General features: G+C 43.9%; 1 protein-coding gene across 4 annotated transcripts; it reads right to left on the bottom strand.

Annotated features, from left to right (window-relative positions):
* Positions 1–3,206: 3,206 nt before the first annotated feature.
* olah (oleoyl-ACP hydrolase) lies at positions 3,207–12,644 on the bottom strand. 4 transcript variants are annotated; one of them, XM_071367325.1, is made up of 7 exons: positions 12,552–12,644; positions 11,371–11,501; positions 7,480–7,618; positions 7,158–7,257; positions 6,813–6,982; positions 5,781–5,863; positions 3,207–5,432 (listed from the first exon to the last, which is right to left on the bottom strand). In XM_071367325.1, exons 2-7 carry the CDS (start codon positions 11,495–11,497, stop codon positions 5,290–5,292), a joined length of 762 nt encoding a protein of 253 aa, XP_071223426.1. In that variant the 5' UTR covers positions 11,498–11,501; positions 12,552–12,644; the 3' UTR covers positions 3,207–5,289. The 4 variants fall into 4 exon arrangements, with proteins under 4 accessions (XP_071223426.1, XP_071223427.1, XP_071223428.1 ...); XM_071367326.1 differs by having other exon boundaries at positions 12,547–12,638; XM_071367327.1 differs by having other exon boundaries at positions 11,371–11,498; positions 12,552–12,635.
* Positions 12,645–23,187: the final 10,543 nt, after the last annotated feature.

The raw sequence follows: 23,187 nt of genomic DNA, 5'->3' as shown, positions 1-23,187 counted from the left end.
GGCTGCAAAACTCATTCACTTACGATGGTGTCATTCATAATAGCCAGGAGTTTTACCACACTGACTAGCTTGGTGCTTCATTCTGTAGCTAGAGGACTCCTGATATCTCCAGGAGTGATAAGTATCATTTTTCTATACGTTGTCTAGTACTGTATTTTGCTAGCTAGGGCCATCTACTCTAAGTGCTGCCTGCCTACCCAGTGTAACAGTATAACTTTACGTTGTCCCCTCACCCCGACGCGGGCGCGAACCAGGGACCCTCTGCACACATCAACAACGGTCGCCCACGAAGCATCGTTACCCATCGCTCCACAAAGGCCACGGCCCTTGCAGAGCAAGGGGCAACACTACTTCTAGGTTTCAGAGCAAGTGACGTAACTGATTGAAACGCTACTAGCGCGTACCCGCTAACTAGCTAGCCATTTCACATCCGTTACACCAGTAGCAGACAATTTGTGAGACATTTCAATTGTTGACCACTCACCTTGAGACCTTAAAATTGTTTCCCTTGCCCTGCAAGGGCCGAGGCTTTTGTGGAGCGATGGGTAACGATGCTTTGTGGGTGACTGCTGTCTGTTTGCAGATGGTCCCTGGTTCAAGCCCAGGTTGGGGCAAGGAGAAGCGTATGCATGTCCCAACCACTAATAGTGGATATTGACGGTTACTCATGTTATTAAGGTTCTGTGAGCTAAGGTACACGCTGCTGACCGAGTGAACACAAATGGCACAACACATACAGTACCATCAGAAAGTATTCACACCTCTTGAATTTTCCCATATTTTGTGGTGTTACAGCCTGACTTTAAAATTTATTAAATTGGGAATGTGTCACTGACCGTCACACAATACCCATAATGTCAAAGTGAAATTATGTTTTTAGAAATTAATAAAAAAGTGTAAAGCTGAAATGTCTTGAGTCAATAGGAATTCAACCCTTTAGTTATGGCAAGCTTAAATAAATTCAGGAGTACAAATGTACTTAAAAGGTTTATATATGTTTATTAGTTTGATAATAAAATTGTGAACTTATGTACACTGAACCAAAATAGAAACATGTAAAGTGTCAGTCCCATGTTTCATGAGCTGAAATAAAATATCCCAGAAATGTTCCATATGTATAAAAAGCTTATTTCTCTCAAATTTGGTGCAAAAATGTGTTTACACCCCTGTTAATGAGCATTTCTCCTTTGCCAAGATAATTCACCTGGTGCGGCAGGTAGCCGAATTGACAAGGTAAAAATCCATCGTTCTGCCCCTAAACAAGGCAGTTAACCCACTGTTCCTAGGCCGTCATTGAAAATCAGAATTTGTTCTTAACTGACTTGCCTAATTAAATAAAGGTAAAACACTTTTTTTTTTTTATCCACCTGGCAGGTGTGGCATATCAAGAATCTGATTAAACAGCGTGATCATTACACAGGTGCACCTTGTGCCAGGGACAATAAAAGGCCACTCTAAAATGTGCAATTTTGTCACACAATTCCAGTCTCCAGATTTGAAGGAGTGTGCAATTGGCATGACGACAGCAGGAATGTCCACCAGAGCTGTTGCCAGAGAATTTAAATGTTAATTTCTCTACCCTAAGCTGCCTTCAACATTGTTTTAAAGAATTTGGCAGTACGTCCAACCAGCCTCGCAACCGCAGAACAGCCCAGGACCTCCACATCTTGCTTCTTCATCTGCGGGATCGTCTGAGACTAGCCATCCGGATAGCTGATGAAACTGTGGAGTATTTCTGTATGTAATAAAGCCCTTTCGTCAGGAAAAAACTCATTCTGATTGGCTGGGCTTGGCTCCCCAGTGGGTGGGCCTTGCTCAAAAGTGGGTGGGACTATGCCCTCCCAGGCCCACCTATGGCTGTGTAAAATCTTTGAAATTGCTGCATTTATATTTTTGTTCAGTATATTTGTATTATAACATTTGAAAAACATGTAAACTCAACTGTTATTAGGTCTCAATATTCACTAAACATTGTAAACTCTTTACATACAGTATATGCAGTTGAAGTCGGAAGTTTACATACACCTTAACCAAATACATTTACATTGTCCATTTGGAAGACTCATTTGCGACCAAGCTTTAACATCCTGACTGATGTCTTGAGATGTTGCTTCAATATATACACATAATTTTTCTTCCTCATGATGCCATCTATTTTGTGAAGTGCACCAGTCCCTCCTGCAGCAAAGCACCCCCACGATATGCTGCCACCCCCATGCTTCACAGTTGGGATGTTGTTCTTTGGCTTGCAAGCCTCTCTCTTTTTCCTCCAAACATAAAGATGGTCATTATGGTCGAACAGTTCTATTTTTGTTTCATCAGACCAGAGGACATTTCTTCAAAAAGTGCAAACTTTGTCCCCATGTACAGTTGCAAACCGTAGTCTGGCTTTTTTATGCCGGATTTGGAGCAGTGGCTTCTTCCTTGCTGAGCGGCCTTTCAGGTTATGTCAATATAGGACTCGTTTTACTGTGGATATAGATACTTTTGTACCCGTTTCCTCCAGCATCTTCACAATGTCCTTTGCTGTTGTTCTGGGATTGATTTGCACTTTTCGCACCAAAGTACATTCATCTCTAGGAGACAGGCCTTGAAATACATCCACAGGTACACCTCCAATTGATTTAAAATAGCAGAAGCTTCTAAAGCCAATTTTCCAAGCTGTTTAAAGGCACAGTCAATTTAGTGTATGTGTACATTAATCCACACACAAAACGGTTGACCGACATCAGTTCAGTTCATCTTTCAATCACCCACATGGGTAAAACCAATGAGGAGATGGCACGTGGGTATCTGCTTCTATAAACCAATGAGGAGATGAGAGAGGCAGGACTTGCAGCGCGTTCTGCGCCACAAATAGAAGCAACACGAGTGGTGTGGTCAGCGTGTTAGCTTTTCTGGCATTTTTTAAGTTTCCTTTCACAATATATTATTAATTTCATTTTTATACATGACCCTAAGCACGATAGGATGTTAACTACAATCATATCGCTAATGATTACTATTATTTATGTCCAGCTCATGAGGCCCATTGTTGATGTGAGGCCTGTGGCAATTGCCTCTTCTGTCTAATGGTAAGTTCACCACTGCATCATATACTGTGTTGAGTTTCCCATTCACTACCCTAACCTTCCATTTTTGCAAGTTTGTCTAAGGAGGCTACCTCCGAATGCGCTACAATACACTTCCATAGTTGGTTTCATTCATTGGTTTGTATTTGTATTTATTATGGATCCCCATTAGCTGCTGCCTTCCTAGGGTCCAGCAAAATTAAGGCAGTTTATACAGTTTTAAAAACATTACAATACAATCACACTGTGTGCCCTCAGGCCCCTACCACATATCTACAGTACTAAATCCATGTGTGTATGTGCCTATGTTTGTGTTGCTTCACCGTCCCTGCCGTTCCATAAGGTGCTTTTTTCTTTAATTTGTTTTTGAAATCAAATTTTACTGCTTGCATCAGTTACTTGATGTGGAATAAAGTTCCACGTAGTCATGGCTCTACGTAGTACTGTGCACCTCCCACAGTTTCCAGAGTCTGATGAATTCATGAATGCCATTTTTATGTATCTGCATCCAGTATGATGGAAGGTCATTTTGTGTGAAAATGCTAACTAGCTTAGCACAAAGACTAGAAGTCTACAGGAACAGCTAGCATGCTAACACTTGATCAGAACACAAAAGTGACAGATGCACAGATGGTGCCAAAACTGGCACAGATATTCTCCAACCTCCTCACGGACATCAGACTCAGCAGAACGTCATTGGTACAGTAATGGTAACAGATTATGTCCCAAATGGCACCCTACTCCCTACATAGCACTGGTCAAAAGCAGTGCACTACAAAAGGGAATAAGGTGCAATTTGGGAGGCAAACATTGGTATACAGAGGACTATATTGACTATAGCTCAGTATTCAACACCATAGTACCCTCCAAGCGTATCACTTATCATTAAGCTTGAGGCCCTGGGTCTCAACCCCACACTGTGGAATTGGGTCCTGGACTTCCTGACGGGCCACCCCCCAGGTGGTGAAGGCAGGAAACAACATCTCCATTTCACTGATCCTCAACACTGGGGGCCCACACAGGTGCGTGCCGTCAGGAAAATAACCTCTCACTCAACATCAACAAAACAAAGGAGATTGTGGACTTCAGGAAACAGCAGAGGGAGCACCCCCCCAGCCACATCAACGGAACAGCAGTGGAGAAGGTGGAAGTTATGTTCCTCGGCGTACAAATCACTGACAAACCCACACAGTGTGGTGAAGGCGGCGCAACAGCGCCTTTTCAACCTCAGGAGGCTGAAGCAATTTGGCTTGTCACCCAAAACCCTCACAAACTTTAACAGATGCACAATTGAGAGCATCCTGTTGGGCTGTATCACCGCCTGGTACGGCAACTGCACCTCCCAAAACCGCAGGGCTATCCAGAGGGTAGTTAGCCACACCGTGTCCGGGGGCTAACTACCTGCCCTCCTGGACACCTACAGCACCCAATGTCACAGGAAGGCCAAAAAGATCATCAAGGACAACAACCACCTGAGCCACTGCCTGTTCACCCCGCTATCATCCAGAAGGCGAGGTCAGTACAGGTGCATCAAAGCTGGGACCGAGAGACTGAAAAACAGCTTCTATCTCAAGGCCATCAGACTGTTAAAACAGCCATCACTAGCTGCTGCCTACATATAGACTAGAAATCACTGGCCACTTTAATAATGGAACACTAGTCACTTTAATAATGTTTACATATCTTGCATTACTCATCTCATTCGTATATACTGTATTTTATACTATCTATTGCATCTTAGCCTATGCCACTCTGTCATTGTTCATCCATATATTTATATATTGTTATTCCATTCCTTACTTAGATTTGTGTGTATTAGGTATTTGTTGTGGAATTGTTAGATATTACTTGTTAGATATTGCTGCACTGTCGGAACTAGAAGCACAAGCATTTTGCTACACTCGCGATAACATCTGCTAATCATGTGTACGTGACCAATAAAATTTGATTTGAGGACTAGTCAGGCAATCTCTGGATTCCATTTTAGGCTGAAATACATCTTACATCACTCGTAAAATCCTAAACACATTGGCTAGATTCACATGGTCAACAAACCCTACTTCCATCATTTGCATTATTGCGCAAAGCCACAGATACTACTGTTGAAATGCTTCTTGGACTCCCTATTCTTCAAAAAAAATTAAGTAAAACTGGTTGTGTCACTACAATGAAAACATAACATGATACATTTCCTTTACTGCCACTGTGCCCTTCATAGCTACAAGTAGTCCATTTCCGCCATCTCCAGATACTTCGTGATGTAGTCCAATATGACCGTCTCATTGGCTGCGTCTTTTAAATAAAAGTGAGCTCCGGGTAGCATTTGCACTGTAAAATCTCCAGATGATATGTCTTTCCATGCTGTTAAATGAGAAAAGGGAAAGACACATACCACATTTACAGTTGCGATGGAAACAGATCACCATTCGGTTTCAGCAACTACACTTCTAAAGCAACTTCAAAAGGATCACAGGATTGATGAAGACTTCTCTCAAGACCTTACACAAACAGCCAGGAACCTACAGCTGAACTGTGCTCATCACTTAGGACTCTTAATGGCCATGTTTTTTTGTTTTTTTACACATGTGCAGTACTCATACAGTCATGCAATTTGTGTTAATCACAGGGTGTTACAGCAGTGTAACTTATGGAGAGAATCGCTAGACATCACATGGAAAGCAGACATGCACGAGACATCAGAGCTCTGACCTTGTAAGTCATGAGGCATGTCCTGCTTTCCATCGAAGCATGTGACTGGGCATGAGAGGAGAGGACTCTCTGGCCGGTCACACCTGGAACACAAGAACAATCTTTATTACATATTTATACATGTGTAATAATTTATACAAAAGCAGCTCAAACAGACCATGTTAGAATTAAAGAGCGGCTGCCTTTAAAAAGCAACGAATCCCTTTGAAAACGGGCTATGTAGCATTGATTAAAGTCAAAAACAGTTATTTTTGTTATAAAGTCAGTCTCATCTAAAATGGAGTTTGGAACATCCAGGCGCCACAATGGGTAAATTCATTTGACTGTATTTTCCCACTAACATGGGGTGAACAGCTGCGGTGATTGCACTCTATCCAATAGCATAGACAGTGAAACAGACCTGCCCAGCAACTCCGACTGATTAAGACATGTTACACACCTTTTTTTTTTTTTACTTGAGAAATACTCCAAACAATTACTCAACTAAAACATCCGACAAAAAACGTCAACATTTATTACAGATTTCTTGAGTTATCTTAGATTCATTCGGAAGATTTTGAGGAAGTGAAATAGGCTACAGTGTCTCATGGGGGACAAACATTAACCAACCGCGGAACCGGTCAGGAAACACACCTCCAAGACTGAAATCTTGTTTTTCTAATGAGAAACAGAAAAACACACGTGCCAATCGGCGTGTTCAGATGCTCTTTAACTCCATAGCCATTGAATTATACAGTGCATTATAGGGAAATAATGCACGCTCTAGAATGCCCTTCTAGACAATCAGAATTGAGTATTCAACAATGCCATGGTATAAGGGGTAATAAATGTGTTGCTAATTAACATTTACAGGCCAGAGATGCTAATAGAATGTGCGTCCCAATAATATCTCCCATCTTCTGAAGTGTGCACTTGTTCACTACTAGGGGAAATGTCCACCATATTTCTTATACCAGCAATTTCCTTTCAAATTAGTGAAAGTGCACACTTTGCGAGGAAAGAGAGAATTGTGACAAAGTTAGAGATGCCCACCTGTAGTTCTCCACCACGTGGAGGTCGGCTTTCAGCGCGGGCAGGAAGAGCTTTACAACCTCAGGATTGGCCAGTAACTCGGGGGGAGTCCCACCAATCCTGGTCATCCACTGGAGGAACTCCTCGTCTGATAAATCACTTCTCTTTGGGGCTTGGATACGCATCTCAGACTAGAAAGGAAGGAAAAACTAAAAGGATGACCGCTTTAGGTCAGTACATTAAGTGATAGCATTTCAAAAGTTATCAGAAATGCCCATATGGTTACATGTCATACAAATGTCGTAGTAAAGTTATATTGTATAAATGCTGTTCCGTTTTTTACATGATTGCTATTATAGTACTCACGTAGGGTGCAGAGGCACCAGACAGGAAGATGTGAATTGGTTCCAGCTTGTGGACTCTTTTCAAAGTATCTGCTACAGCAAAGCTGGTCATGGCGCCAAAGCTGTGACAGTGCAGATTAGCTATAAAAGGTCATCACAATTCTGACAACTTTGGATCAATAAAATGTAGCTTCAGATAAGGACCATGATGACTATAGATCAAACAGTTCCCTCAGTAATTAAGTGTGCCATCGAAAACAAACTGTACTCGTGACAACCTGATTTGGTTCTGGGTGACGAGATTCATACCTAAGTGACACTGATGACACTTTTCGTACTTGTACCTGTGGCCAAAGAAGGCAAACGGTTTCTCCTTGAGCACCGGCAGTAGCACATTGATGACCTCATCTACAATCTGCTCCATGCTTTGAAAGAAGGGCTCTTTGGCTCGAGCCTCCCTGCCAGGAAGTTTAACAGCAAACACTAGCAAAGAGAAAAGTGGGAGATACATTGTCTGTATTACAGACATTTCCTTTCTCCTTTCCCTTCACAGAACCTACAGCTCATGAATCGTGATGCAACTTCAATGAACCAATCCTATTTTTATAACATAATTAGAGCCCGACCGATATGGTTTTCTTGGGTCCGATACTGATTTTAGGGAGGAAAAAGTCACCGATTATCGATATTGTTTTTTTAGAGGTGGAATGAAAAACGAAATAAAAATTCCTACACAAATTGTGCTCCAAAGGATTAACATATACTCTAAAGGATGATTTCTTAACTAAATATTAAAATGATTTGTGGTTTACATCAAAAAGCTACTATATCCTCGACAAATACAAAACACTTGTTCAGTTTACATTCTTAGGTAGAACTTAAAGATTTGTCCATCTATAGCAGAGGATAAAAATGCAGAATTGTTTTGTTGCTGAAGCACCACAAGCAAACTAATAAACAAGAAGGGATGAATGAATTACACCGTCTCAATACATCTGAAACGTCACTGTTCACAACCTATTTCAGTACCATGCAGTTCATGTCACCACTAGGTGTCAGCATTTGTTTGGAGTAGATTCAATGCAGTGCTTTTCAATTCAAACTTTATTTGTCACATGCGCCAAATACAACAAGTGTACTAAAAATAAATTAATAAAATGCAAATTAATTACTTAAAAATCATACAATGTGATTTTCTGGATTTTTGTTTTAGATTCCGTCTCTCACAGTTGAAGTGTACCTATGATAAAAATGACATGCTTTGTAAGTAGGAAAACCTGCAAAATCGGCAGTGTATCAAATACTTGTTCTCCCCACTGTATATGTACAGTGGGGAGAACAAGTATTTGATACACTGCCGATTTTGCAGGTTTTCCTACTTACAAAGCATGTAGAGGTCTGTAATTTTTATCATAGATACACTTCAACTGTGAGAGACAGAATCTAAAACAAAAATCCAGAAAATCACATTGTATGATTTTTAAGTAATTCATTTGCATTTTATTGCATGACATAAGTATTTGATACATCAGAAAAGCAGAACTTAATATTGGGTACAGAAACCTTTGTTTGCAATTACAGAGATCATACGTTTCCTGTAGTTCTTGACCAGGTTTGTACACACTGCAGCAGGGATTTTGGCCCACTCCTCCATACAGACGTTCTCCAGATCCTTCAGGTTTCGGGGCTGTCGCTGGACAATACGGACTTTCAGCTCCCTCCAAAGATTTTCTATTGGGTTCAGGTCTGGAGACTGGGTAGGCCACTCCAGGACCTTGAGATGCTTCTTACGGAGCAACTCCTTAGTTGCCCTGGCTGTGTGTTTCGGGTCGTTGTCATGCTGGAAGACCCAGCCACGACCCATCTCAATGCTCTTACTGAGGGAAGGAGGTTGTTGGCCAAGATCTCGCGATACATGGCCCCATCCATCCTCCCCTCAATACAGTGCAGCCGCCCTGTGCCCTTTGCAGAAAAGCATCCCCAAAGAATGATGTTTCCACCTCCATGCCTCACGGTTGGGATGGTGTTCTTGGGGTTGTACTCATCCTTCTTCTTCCTCCAAACACGGCGAGTGGAGTTTAGACCAAAAAGCTCTATTTTTGTCACATCAAACCACATGACCTTCTCCCATTCCTCCTCTGGATCATCCAGATGGTCATTGGCAAACTTCAGACGAACCTGGACATGCGCTGGCTTGAGCAGGGGGACCTTGCGTGCGCTGCAGGATTTTAATCCATGGCGGCGTAGTGTGTTACTAATGGTTTTCTTTGAGACTGTGGTCCCAGCTCTCTTCAGGTCATTGACCAGGTCCTGCCGTGTAGTTCTGGGCTGATCCCTCACCTTCCTCATGATCATTGATTCCCCACGAGGTGAGATCTTGCATGGAGCCCCAGACCGAGGGTGATTGACCATCATCTTGAACTTCTTCCATTTTTTTATAATTGCACCAACAGCTGTTGCCTTCTCACCAAGCTGCTTGCCTATTGTCCTGTAGCCCATCCCAGCCTTGTGCAGGTCTACAATTTCATCCCTGATGTCCTTACACAGCTCTCTGGTCTTGGCCATTGTGGAGAGGTTGGAGTCTGTTTGATTGAGTGTGTGGACAGGTGTCTTTTATACAGGTAACGAGTTCAAACATGTGCAGTTAATACAGGTAATGAGTGGAGAACAGGAGGGCTTCTTAAAGAAAAACTAACAGGTCTGTGAGAGCCGGAATTCTTACTGGTTGGTAGGTGATCAAATACTTATGTCATGCAATAAAATGCAAATTAATTACTTAAAAATCATACAATGTGATTTTCTGGATTTTTGTTTTAGATTCCGTCTCTCACAGTTGAAGTGTACCTATGATAAAAATGACAGACCTCTACATGCTTTGTAAGTAGGAAAACCTGCAAAATCGGCAGTGTATCAAATACTTTTTCTCCCCACTGTATATACTGTATATATATATATACACACACAGAAGTATGTGTACAACCCTTCACATTAGTGGATTTGGATATTTCAGCCACACCCGTTGCTGACAGGTGTATAAAATTGAGTACACAGCCATGCCCACACAGCCATCTCCATAAACAAACATTGGCAGTAGAATGAGCTCAGTGACATTTAACGTGACACCATCATAGGATGCAACCTTTCCAACACAAGTCATCCGTCAAATTTCTGCCCTGCTAGAGTTGCCCCGATCAACTGTGCTGATATTGTGAAGTGGAAACGTCTAGGAGCAACAACGGCTCAGCCGCAAAGTGGTAGGCCACACAAGCTCACAGAACGGGACTCCCAGTGCTGAAGCGTGTAAAAATGGTCTGTCCTCAGTTACAACACTCATTACCGAGTTCCAAACTCCCTCTGGAAGCAACGCCAGCACAATAACTGTTTGTCGGCAGCTTCATGAAATGGGTTTCCACAGCCGAGCAGCCACACAAGCCTAAGATCACCATGCGCATGCGCAATGCGCAAAGGCCGGCTGGGGTAGTTTAAAGCTCGCTGCCATTGGACTCTGGAGCAGTGGAAATGCGTTCTCTGGAGCGATAAATCACACTTCCCCATCTGGCAGTCCAATGGACAAATCTGGGTTTGGCAGATGCCAGGAGGACACTACTTGGCCCAATGCATAGTGCCAACTGTAAAGTTTGGTGGAGGATTAATAATGGTCTGGGGATGTTTTTTTTTAATGGTTCGGGCTAGGCCCCTTAGTTCCAGTGAACTAAAATCTTAACGCTACAGCATACAATGACATTCTAGCCAATTCTGTGTTTCCAACATTGTGGCAACAGTTTGGGGAAGGCCATTTCCTGTTTCAGCATGACAATGCCCCCGTGCACAAAGCAAGGTCCATACAGAAATGGTTTGTCGAGATCAGTGTGGAAGAACTTGACTGGCTTGCACAGAGCCCTGACCTGAATCCAATCGAACACCTTTGGAATGAATTGGAACGTCTCTCTCTCTCTCTACAGCAAATGAGAAGACTTACTGTATTCGTTAATTCTATGTATATAATATGGCAGGTTTATATGAGAAGACTTACTGTGTTCGTTAATTCTATGTATATAATATGGCAGGTTTATATGCGGAATAAAGACCAACACAAATATTTCTGTGAAAGGATAATATTGGTCAACCGATTTATCGGTCGGGCTCTAAAAATAATAGTACCTTATGTAAAGTGCCTTTGGGTCTTTGAAAATGGCTATGTAAATCCAATGTATTATTATCATCATAATCATTACCTTCAATGGAGGTGAGGATTTTCCCCCAGCGTGCATAGTGTATGGAGCCTCCACCTGCCCATGGGAAGCATATCAGCCTGGCCACGGCATCAGGTCTCTTACTGAAGCAGTTGATCACCTTGTCCATTCTACTATATTTGACAAGATAAATGAGGATAAGGAATAGGCCTATGTATAATGCGGTAAAATTGAAGATGCTATTTGCTAAGGCCAGCATCCCAGAGTCGCCTCCTCACTGTTGACCTTGAGACTGGTGTTTTGCTGGTACTATTTAAGTTGCCAGTTGAGGACTTGTGAGGCGTCTGGTTGGTTTCTGATTGCCCAATGTCAAACAAACTAAAACGCCTACACAAAACCATGTGTTAATGCAAGTCATTTGTTTATTGGAGAAAAATGCTCATGTTTAATCCATTATTGATTATCAAGAAGCATAACTTTTCTCTCAAACTTCTTAACACTTTCGTCTTCCAACAACATGCAGGAGATACCAGCGCAATAGCCACTCGCTCTAACCGCGCCGTGAATAGGGTATATTCAGTAGTCTTCATCCCTGGTGTAGACTCGGGCCCTAATCAGCATGCTCTCATAAATGAGCTGACTACGCACATAATGTTTCAGACATATCAAGTTACGGTAAGCTACTGCAGGAATATCATCGAATGTTCGCAGTCAAACAACCAATAATACTGCGTGCCTCCGGTTATTTTCCTGTTTTTGTCCAGACTGGCACCACGTCACGAATGGAATCGGACCGAGAGCACCCTTTTTGAGCGAACCACGGTGCGCTCCCGTGTGCCGATAGAGTTCACACCTGTCCAAACGAACCGAAATAAGGGCGAATATGCGCCAGAGTTTGTAAAAAACGCTCGAAACCAATTTGGTGCGAAAGCCCCATTTACTTTCCTGTGCATCAGGATGCAAAGGTATAATGGAACAAACTGACGACATCTACCAAACAAACACACCAAAACGCAAACTTTTAAAAAAAATACCAGGTGCAATGTATAGGTTTATAAACTACCGCAAACGAACCATGTTTGTTTGGATTTTGGTCACATTACTGCCAAATCCAGTTCTTACACTTGATGTAGCTTACTAAATCTCTCACGTCACTGAAGAATTTCGAAGAGTAAACTAGTATGTCATACTGTAAATACCTTTCACATTTTTAAATACCTCACATTTTCTCAAAGCAATTCCTTCAAATTGAAAGCTTCCTAGTTCTTCTCTTCCTTTCCTCCTTCTTTTTCTTCTTCTTCTTAGCGAATTGGCTGGCAGATCGCATCCAACTTTTAGATGCATACACTGCCACCTACTGTGCTGGTGTGTGAGGCCATTCACGGCCTACCGACATTAAATTCTTAAGTAATACAAAATTGGGAAAAAGGAAAATTGCCCTGCCAACTATTAGCCCTCTCTAAAAAAACACCAACCCATTCCACTATTTAACCCTATCTAATCCTATTCCAGAACCAATGGAGGCTGCTGAAGGGAGGACAGCTCATAATAATGGCTGGAACGGTGTAAATGGAATGGCATCAATCACATGGAAACCATGTGTTTGATGTATTTGATACCATTCCACCTATTGCGCTCCAGTCATTAACACGAGCCCGTCTTCCCCAATTACGGTGGCACCAACCTCCTGTGTCAGAACACTACCACTCAACACCCCCTGCAGCTGTTCTGCAGCAAATCCTTACAATCCCAAATATTTGTGAAGGTGAACGGAAAGGCTCTGGAGCAACGAACCGCCCTTGCTGTCTCTGCCTGGCCGGTTCCCCTCTCTCCACTGGGATTCTCTGCCTCTAACCCTATTACAGGGGCTGAGTCACTGGCTTACTGGTGCTCTTTCATGCCGTCTCTTGGAGGGGTGCGTCACTTGAGTGGGTTGAGTCATTGACGTGATCTTCCTGTCTGGGTTGGCGCCCCCCCTTGGGTTGTGCCGTGGCGGAGATCTTTGTGGGCTATACTCGGCCTTGTCTCAGGATGGTAAGTTGGTGGTTGAAGATATCCCTCTAGCGGTGTGGGGGCTGTGCTTTGGCAAAGTGGTTGGGGTTATATCCTTCCTGTTTGGCCCTGTCCGGGGGTATCATCGGATGGGGCCACAGTGTCTCCTGACCCCTCCTGTCTCAGCCTCCAGTATTTATGCTGCAGTAGTTCATGTGTCGAGGGGCTAGGGTCAGTTTGTTATATCTTTAGTACTTCTCCTGTCTTATCCGGTGTCCTGTGTGAATTTAAGTATGCTCTCTCTAATTCTCTCTTTCTCTCTTTCTTTCTCTCTCTCGGAGGACCTGAGCCCTAGGACCATGCCTCAGGACTACCTGGCATGATGACTCCTTGCTGTCCCCAGTCCACCTGGCCGTGCTGCTGCTCCAGTTTCAACTCTTCTGCCTGCCTGTAGAGATACTCTCAATGATCGGCTATGAAAAGCCAACTGACATTTACTCCTGAGGTGCTGACTTGCTGCACCCTCGACAACTACTGTGATTATTATTATTTGACCATGCTGGTCATTTATGAACATTTGAACATCTTGGCCATGTTCTGTTATAATCTCCACCCGGCACAGCCAGAAGAGGACTGGCCACCCCTCATAGCCTGGTTCCTCTCTAGGTTTCTTCCTAGGTTTTGGCCTTTCTAGGGAGTTTTTCCTAGCCACCGTGCTTCTACACCTGCATTGCTTGCTGTTTGGGGTTTTAGGCTGGGTTTCTGTACAGCACTTTGAGATATCAGCTGATGTAAGAAGGGCTATATAAATAAATTTGATTTGATTTGATTTCTCTGCCTCTGCTACCACAGCCCTGGTTCTTCTCTTCTTCAGGTTTGGTTAGTAAACGGATGCTGAAATAGATCAAAAGTGCCATCTGAAGTCTGGAGTGTGGAATTACATGGTAAATAATTTATTTAATATAATTTCTATATATTATATAAAATATTTAAATAACTTAATTATGGATGTACAGTACTATATATCATATTAAATATATAAATCATGTTATTCTGGATGTATAGTACTGAGGCCAGTGATAAAGTTTGGACTAAAGAGATGGAAGTGTGTTTTTTCCCCATAGGGTCTTTACCACTTTTGCTATGTACCCTGTCCTTATGCATTGCATTCTCAAATCCCTTATAAATAAAGAATCACTGACAACTTTTTTCTTTCACAAAGTGTAATTCTCTTTCAGTCGATTCGGTTCGACATCTCACTATGGGACATGCCCTCTTTTGTGGGTCATTGGTTGAAGCCTTATTCAATCATGCCTAACAGGCCAATCAGCGCTTTGTGGGTGTAGGGGAGAACGGGTATGTTCATCCCATTTTTACAATCAGCATCACTCCATCAAGGGAAATATACTATTCTTTCTAACAAAGATATGTAAGGGATAAATGCCAACGTTCTGTACATTAGACGTTCTGTACATTAGACGTTCTGATATACATTAATGTACAGAACAGAAGCGTTTATCCCGGGTATACCACAGTTGCCCCCCAAAAATATTAAAGCACACATTTACCGGTCTTAAAACTTCTTTTTTGGGCCTCCTTAGTGGTGTAGCGGTTAGTACAGCCCCTGGTTTCCTTGTCCATTTGCGCTTTCTGAACGATGTTTCCTCCGACACATTGGTGCGGCTGGCTTCCCGGTTAAGCTGGCGGGTGTTAAGGAGTGCGTTTAAGCGGGTCATGTTTCGGAGGACGCATGAATCCACCTTCCCCTCTCCCGAGCCCGTTTGGAAGTTGCAGCGATGAGACAAGATCGAAACTTATTTTCGTTGATATTTTCATACTTTTTATAAGCAAATTAATACTTACTCATCTTTTGATTGCTAGAGACACGACCCAGTCGTTCGTTAGATTAGTTTGATATTTACAATCATGACCCAGTCGTTAGTTCTTTATGTTCCGTTGCCATGCTCAGTGGCAAAGTTCTTATCCCTTGCTTGCTGCTAGCTAGCCAACTAGCGACAGCTACCAGAGTATGTGAGCGGAGCTGGAGTGGAGAGAGGAGTGGAGCATGCCCAATTTGACTGGAGTCTGGAGCGAGTTTCGCAAAGGCGGAAGCATCGGCCTTCAAGCCCACTCCAATTTCGCTCCAGTAGCGCTTACTTCACTTCACGAGCTCAGGGCATACCCGGCCCAGCATGCATTTGTAGGCTACTTGTGTGCTGCTATAGCACCTTGCTTTAGGTACTGTCATGGAGTTCGCTAAATATTTTCAGAAAGAAACTGCACTCAGGTGCAAAATCAAGGTGACTTACAAAGATGAGGACCAAGAGCAAGATAGGGAGTGTGGTGAGGGAGTGTGGTGATGTAACTAAAGGCGCTGCTGCGCCTTCTTTACCACGCTGTCTGTGTGGGTGGACCATTTCAGTTTGTCCGTGATGTGTACGCCGAGGAAATTAAAACTTTCACCTTCTCCACTACTGTCCCGTAGATGTGGATAGGGGGCTGCTCCCTCTGCTGTTTCCTGAAGTCCACGATCAGCTCCTTTGTTTTGTTGACATTGAGTGTGAGGTTATTTTCCTGACACCACACTCCAAGGGCCCTCATCTCCTCCCTGTAGGCCGTCTCGTCGTTGTTGGTAATCAAGCCTACCACTGTAGTATCGTCTGCAAACTTGATGATTGAGTTGGAGGCGTGCATGGCCACGCAGCCATAGGTGAACAGGGAGTTCAGGAGAGGGCTGAGAAAGCACCCTTGTGGGGCCCCAGTGTTGAGGATCAACGGGGTGGAGATGTTGTTTCCTACCCTCACCACCTTGGGGGCGGCCCATCAGGAAGTCCAGGACCCAGTTGCACAGGGCGGGGTCGAGACTCAGGGTCTTGAGCTTAATGACGAGTTTGGATGGTACTATGGAGTTAAATGCTGAGCTGTAATCGATGAACAGCATTATTACATAGGTATTCCTCTTGTCCAGATGGGTTAGGGCAGTGTGCAGAGTGATTGTGATTGCATCGTCTGTGGACCTATTGGGGCGGTAAGCAAATTGGAGTGGGTCTAGGGTGTCAGCTAGGGTGGAGGTGATATGATCCTTGACTAGTCTCTCAAAGCACTTCATGATGACGGAAGTGAGTGCTACGGGGCGATAGTCATTTAGCTCAGTTACCTTAGCTTTCTTGGGAACAGACCATATAACACGAATATAACAAAACATTTATTTTTACTCTAGTATCCAGGCACGACAGGCCTTATTGCTTAAATATTTAAGGATGTTGTTCATCCCTGGAAATGATCAGAATTCATGTAAACATTACAGTTTTGAAAACATGGCTTTTCCGCAAACAAAGTGGTCTCTTGGCACAACTTATGGGGTAAATTTAGCCGCGGGACAGAGTTAGTTAAGCCTCAGACACATTTCTCTACTGAATGAAGTATTACCGCTACCTTTTTAAAACCTTGTCTATCTTTTTTCCCCAAGCACAATCAACACAATTACAATCGCTTATTGTCTTTTAGTAATTTTAAGCATCTTTTAACTCAGGCCTAACAGACCTAACAAACACTTTGTAAAAAAAAATTATAACATAGGCCCTGTTACCTCATATCCCAGCGATAATGCCTTGCATTACGCCTGGGAAGAAAACACTTTTGCTCAACTTGCCATTGGCTCAACAATTGGCTCAACTTACCCCAAGGCTAACATTTGGACTATATTAGCCGGCACAGCTACAAGGATGCACTTTCATGCTAGGTTTAGGACCTCAAGCTTATAGACCCCAACTGATTTATAGAACAATCTTAAAATGATCTACTTTCGTTTAGATACAAGCCTCATGAAACCTCTAACACAATAAATGAATTTGACTTGGTGAAAATCACTTTTTTTGCACTCAACTTGCTTACTACTTTTTCCATGTGGTTTCTTCCTTCACAGACTCCATTAAATGACGACCTCTTCCTAAATATTTGGTCAAATGATTCATTTCGTGTATGGTTTCTTAGAAACAAGTGTGGCTCAACTTATCCCTTTGGCTCAACCTACCCCACTCTCCCCTTCGCCCTGCATGTCTATATAACACCCTGCAATGCTCTGGTTTCCTCATTCTTCACAAGTCTATTTTGGTAACTATTTGGTTACTAACCTGTTCAACTCGCTCAACTTAATTGCGCTCAACTTAACTGTCTGAGTGTGGGTTACCACCCCACCACGGTGCATTGAGTGGCTTCTTTGCTATTTTCAAGAATTCTGCAAAATTTTGTTTCACTTTACCGAGTGAACTTACCCCAATTAACTTGTTAGCAGTGCTTTTTGTCATTGGCTAGCTACACTAGCTCTACTGCTTTAGCAGATTTCCACTAGTTTTAGCTACTTCTACCCGTGGTCTCTGGCGTTCTGTCGGTTAGTTGAACTTTCGAGTGTCTTAGCTAGCTAGTGGGCTAATGGCACCACAGGTTTTTTAGCTAAGAACCTCTGGGCTAAACCCCCATTCGGTTTGTTTGGCTAACACGAGCGGTGCTGTTTCTTCACAGTGTGTTACCCCACCATTAAAGCACCATCCCTTTTGCATTCCCCTGTAAAAGATAACCTAGCCATGCGTTTCTATCTCAAGTTACTTGGCTTACACATCGAGTCAGCACTTTGTATTTCACGCGATGGCTTGGCTAGCTAGCTATCATCACTCAGGTGAAGATAGCCAGCTAATTAGCTTGCATCCCTGTTAGCTCCACTTTCACTACACCATAAGTATAAAGACTGCATTTATTTCCCACCACCCTGGTAAATAAAGCTTTCTGTTTCTGCTTACCTGGCTCAAGCACGTGTCCCAGTGTCAGTCAATGTAATTTCATTTGCTTTCATCCATCCGGCCGAAATGAGATGTTGACAGGCTAGCAAAGCTTGCCCTGGCTATGCGGGCATTACATGTCCCAGTCTGGTAATTGTGTGGCTCTGTGCTACTTGTCTCGGCGTAGACCAGGCTTTGGATGCTCTCTTTGACCCCGCTAGCTGTGCGCATAGCGCTAAGCTGGGCCTTGGTGTCCTTAAACATAAGAGTAAAGTACGTGGAAAGCACTGCTCAGGCCTAGCTCTTGATCGAGGATGATTCCATTGAGAACAAGGTCCCAGATGAGGGAGAGGCTATACAGTCTTCCCCTCAGTTCGAGCTCTTGACAAATTCAGAGGTCACCCATCTTTCCCAGGGGGCGAACCTTTCTGACGAATCCAGAAGTGAGGACGATGGCATTTCTCTTGCAGCATCAGGCAGTGCCCCTTTTAACCAGGAAGGGAATAACGCCTAGGGTTGCAAAATTCTGGGAACTTTCAATAAATTTCGGTAAACCTCCAACCGGGATTTCGGGAAAACCAGGGAATTTATTTACAACCCTAATTACGCCCCTGAAAAAGAATGTCTGCTCAGCTTGTGCTGCCCAGGCAAACTGAAGAGTTGAGTTGATAATTAATCTCTCCTTCTTCGAGGCACTGCCGAAGTCAGGTATCATACGCCTACAAGACTAGGATGGGTACAATCACCTCTCAGGGTAATTCTACATCCGTCCAACAATGTGTATTAGACTATGTCGTTGGATGAGTTTTCCTGGGCAGAGCCATTTAAGTCACTTTCTCTGGTGACTGGCTACCCGCACTTGGATAGTGTATTCCTCCTCCCGTGGAGCCTTCCCTGGCTAAACATCTCGACCCAAGGTGCAGGGACTCTGGGAGCCAGCTGAGCTCCTCTCACCTTGATGACCAGTCTCCTTAGGAGTCCTGTGTCAGGTCACACAAGAGCCCCCCGCCTCAGGAACCATAAGTCCCCATTGGGATGGGTCAACAACACTGTTCCCCCAGTTCAGCTCTCTAATAAACAGTCCCATTACATTCAGGCCCTTGGGCCGAGGGTGATGGTTCAGAATGTTCCCATTCAAAACAATCAACCTCTCAAGGGCTACCTTGTCCAGCCACCAGGCCTGGCAAGTTCATTGTCCCTTTCACAGGATAGGTTGCCCACATGAGCAGTTGCCCCAGGGTGACTCCACAGGGTTCCCCTTGTCCCTAGGAAGCAGGTGAGTTCCATTGCTCCTCACAAGGAGCAGTGGTACGCATGTGCGGTCTTCCCCTGGGTCCTAAGCACTGAATAGCACAGTCCACTGCACAGGGGGAAGCAGTCTGAGCTCTCAGAGACAAGATACAGCCTCTGTTGGCCAAGGGAGCTGCATGGTCAAAGGGAGGAAGCTCACCAGGTAGTCCCACTTGGCCTCCTGATGAGAGACTTCAAGCTTTGGGTGACCTCACTCCGCTTGAACCCGTCTCTCCACCAGCATTACTGCCAAGGAGGTAACGTCACACTCTGGCGAGATAGATATTGTTATGGAGGGAGCAGTGATCTGTTGTCTCTCAGAGCATGTGTGCCATGCTGACTAAACTCAGGAGTTTATCCTGCACACAGGAGATATCTGAGGTTTGCCTCCGTAGGCATAGCCGGATATATCACCTTACCATTCGGTCTGTCCCTGGCGGACATTCACGGAGGGTGCTGAAGTGGCCCTATCCCCCCTATGAGGGAGAGGCTTAAGAGTCCTGACGTACATTGATGACTGGTTGATCTATGCAGACACTCGGTTCAGGCAGCGGAGCACACAGCCCAGCTTTTGTCTCAACTGCTCGCTCTAGGCTTCAGGATGAATCGTGGCAAAAGCTTGCACCTACCGACCCAGCAGAAAATCTATTTGGGATTGTCTCTGGACTCTGTAGCCTGTCATGTAGCCCTCACCGTAGAGACAGCAATGGCTTTTTGCCACTACCTTAGTGTTTTGCCAACATCAGTCACTTACTGGATGGGTCTGATGCTGATTGAGCTCATGACGTCCATGATTGTGGTAGTCCCGCTTGGCCTCCTCCTCATGAGAGACTTCCAGCAACTCGATAGGTTTCTCTGCACCATTCTCCATCCGGTGTGATAGCACCGCCCCCACATCATACGATGAGGCATCACACGATAAGATGAGCTCTCTGTCTGCTGAGTAGTGCACTAGCACTTCAGCTGATTGCAGTAACACCTTTGACTTTGCAAAAGTGTATTCCTTATTCCAGGCCACGTCCTTCCTTAACAGTTGATGTAGAGGAGCTAAGAGGGTAGAGAGGTTCGGGAGGAAGCGATTATTATAACTCAGTAAGCCTAGATAGGCTTTCAGCTCTGTAACGTTTGTCAGAGCTGGGCCTTCCACAACAGCCCTCACTTTAGCTTTGACAGTGTGTAACCCCTTGGCATCCACCTTGTGACCCAGGTACTGCACTTCATCTGCTAACAGTGTACACTTGCTCCTCGTCAGCCAGAGACCAGCGTCCTCCATCCTCCTCAAACATTCACTGACGTTTCTGAGATGTTCCTCCTTCGTGACTCCCGTGACAAGAATGTCATCGAGGTAAACCACTACCTTGGGTATCCCCTGCAGAACTCCCTCCAGGGTTCTTTGGAAGATAGCTGGTGCAGAAGACAGCCTGAAAGGTAAGCGTTTATAGGTAAACATCCCTCTGTGGGTGTTTATGGTCAGGTACTTCTGTGAAGCTTTATCCATTAGCACTTGCTGATATGCGTGACTCATGTCCAGTTTTGTGAACTGTTGCCCTCTGGTTAACATTGAAAGCAAATCCTCCACTTTGGGTATGGGGTACTGCTCCAGAGAGGAAACTCTATTACAGTCAGTTTATAGTCACCACATAATCTGATTGAACAATCTGGTTTTAGTATGGGAACAACTGGTGCTGCCCACTCAGAAATCTTGACAGGTATAATTATATCCTCTGCTAAGTCTGTCAATTTCCACATCCACTTTAGGCTTCATGGCATATGGAACTGATATTGGCCTATAGAATCTGGGAGTAGCATCAGTAGCAACATGAATGGTAGCTTGGCCCCATTTTAATGTCCCTAGCTCTTCTTTGAAAACACCCGCTGCAGTGTCAATGTCTCTGTGGTGACATGTTTGATTTCATCCCAGTTAAATTTTATGTCCTCCAAACACCCTCTTCCCGAGTAAGCTGGGGCTAGTACCTTCCACTACTAAGAGAGGCAGACCTTTCTTTTGTCATTGACATTCCACTTGAACATCAGCAACTCCAATCACAGTGATCTTCTCCCCTGTGTACGTTTTGAGTTTAATGGGGGTGTATCTCAGTTTAGGCACGTTTTTCCACTTCCTATAGAATTGGGACCTGTTCATCAGCGTGACACTACATCCTGTGTCTACTTCAAACGGTACCTTAAATCCATTTATTCCCATTTCCACAATGAAAGGCTTCACCTTTTTCAAATTCATCCCCTGTACATTGGAAATGCTTACTCTGCGTCTGCGCACCCACTTTCCCTTTCTATCACTTGATTAGAGCGGTAGCTAGAGCATCTGGAGGTATTCGGTTTTCCTTCAGTTCTCTTTTCTGCAGCCCGAGGCTTTTTTTTTATTATTGCGGCATGCCCTCGCAATGTGGCCTATTATCCCACATGCATAACACTTTTCATGTTTGAATTTACAGTCAAACGCTACGTGTTTTCCTTTGCAACGATAACAGTCTCTATTGGCTGCTGCCCCACGGCTTTCCGTTCTTTGAAATCCTACACGCTCAGAGCTGCTCTCTTTTACTGTATGGCACGCTGTTGCGCCCCTTGCCTGCAAATCCAGTGCATTTCTATTCGCGGACTCCATGGCCTGGGCCAGTTTGAGTGCATTCTCAAACGTGAGATTAGGCTCTGATAACAAGCATATTTGTATCCTGTCATCATTAATCCCACACACCAGCCGATCACGTAGCATTTGCGATAATGTATTCCCATAGTTACAGTCCAATGCTAGTTTTTTCAACTCAGCCACATATTCCCCCACTGATTAGGGAAGGTTTTCTCATGCGTGAATCAAACTTGAATCTTTGTACTATCTCAGTGGCTTTGGGGTTGAAGTTATTTTTTAATAGATCGACTAGATCTATGAATGACTTTTCTCTTAGTTTATCTGGGCTCAACAGGTTTCTCATTAAGCTGTACGTCTGTGCACCGACAACGCTTATGAGTATGGATTTCTGTATAGCGGCATCAGTTATTTCATTAGCAGCAAAGAAATGTTTTCATTATTTCACAGTACTCCTCCCATTCCTGATTTTCCGGGTCAAATGGTGGTAGCGAGCCTATTGTTGCCAAAACCATCTTTTCCGATTCTCTCTCCCCTCACACAGTCAATCATTTGTCCTACCCGTATCCAGGGAATCAATCCGTCAGAATCTTCCACCGCTCACTTGAGTGTCACATCCAGCGTCGCACGCCAAACACGCAGTCCTCCATAGTTATCTACGTCGCCAACTATGTAGTATCCTTAGAGACTTCTTAGATTGATGACACGTAAGTACGGTTTCGTTTTTAATTGTAACTTAGAATAACATTCTGTAATGCACCTGGCTTAAGCTACCTGAAGCTTTCTTAAATCACGGTTATATAGGCAGCAAAGCAAACCACCGTCTTGAGTCAGTACTGCCATCTATTGGTAAACATAAATATACCAGGTTACTACAACCTTAGAACAAATGCCGAACGTATTACCTCCCAAGAGAATTCTCTTCGGTTATAGTCACAGCAGTGTATATTACCCCTCAGACCGATACCACGACGGCCCTCAAAGAACTACACTGGACTTTATGCAAACTGGAAACTACATATCCTGAGGCGACATTCATTGTAGCTGGGGATTTTAACAAAATAAATTTGAGGAAAATACTATCGAAGTTCTATCAACACATTGACTGGAGTACTCGCTCTCAAAAATCATTGGACCACTGCATCTCAATTTTTCGAAATGCCTTCGAGGCCCTCCCCCGCCCTCCCTTCGGCAAATCTG

Source organism: Salvelinus alpinus, chromosome 26 (genome assembly GCF_045679555.1).
Source record: "Salvelinus alpinus chromosome 26, SLU_Salpinus.1, whole genome shotgun sequence".
Taxonomy (NCBI): domain Eukaryota; kingdom Metazoa; phylum Chordata; class Actinopteri; order Salmoniformes; family Salmonidae; genus Salvelinus; species Salvelinus alpinus.
The sequence above is the reverse complement of the archived record's forward strand: the minus strand, read 5'-3'. Positions and strand labels throughout refer to the sequence as shown.

Coding starts and splice junctions, on each gene's coding strand:
- olah (XM_071367325.1), bottom strand. CDS start 11,497: ATGGACAAGGTGATCAACTGCTTCAGTAAGAGACCTGATGCCGTGGCC. Junction 7,619..11,370: donor AATCCTCACCTCCATTGAAG/GTAATGATTATG, acceptor TCTCTTTGCTAG/TGTTTGCTGTTAAACTTCCT. Junction 5,433..5,780: donor CATGCCTCATGACTTACAAG/GTCAGAGCTCTG, acceptor CTCATTTAACAG/CATGGAAAGACATATCATCT.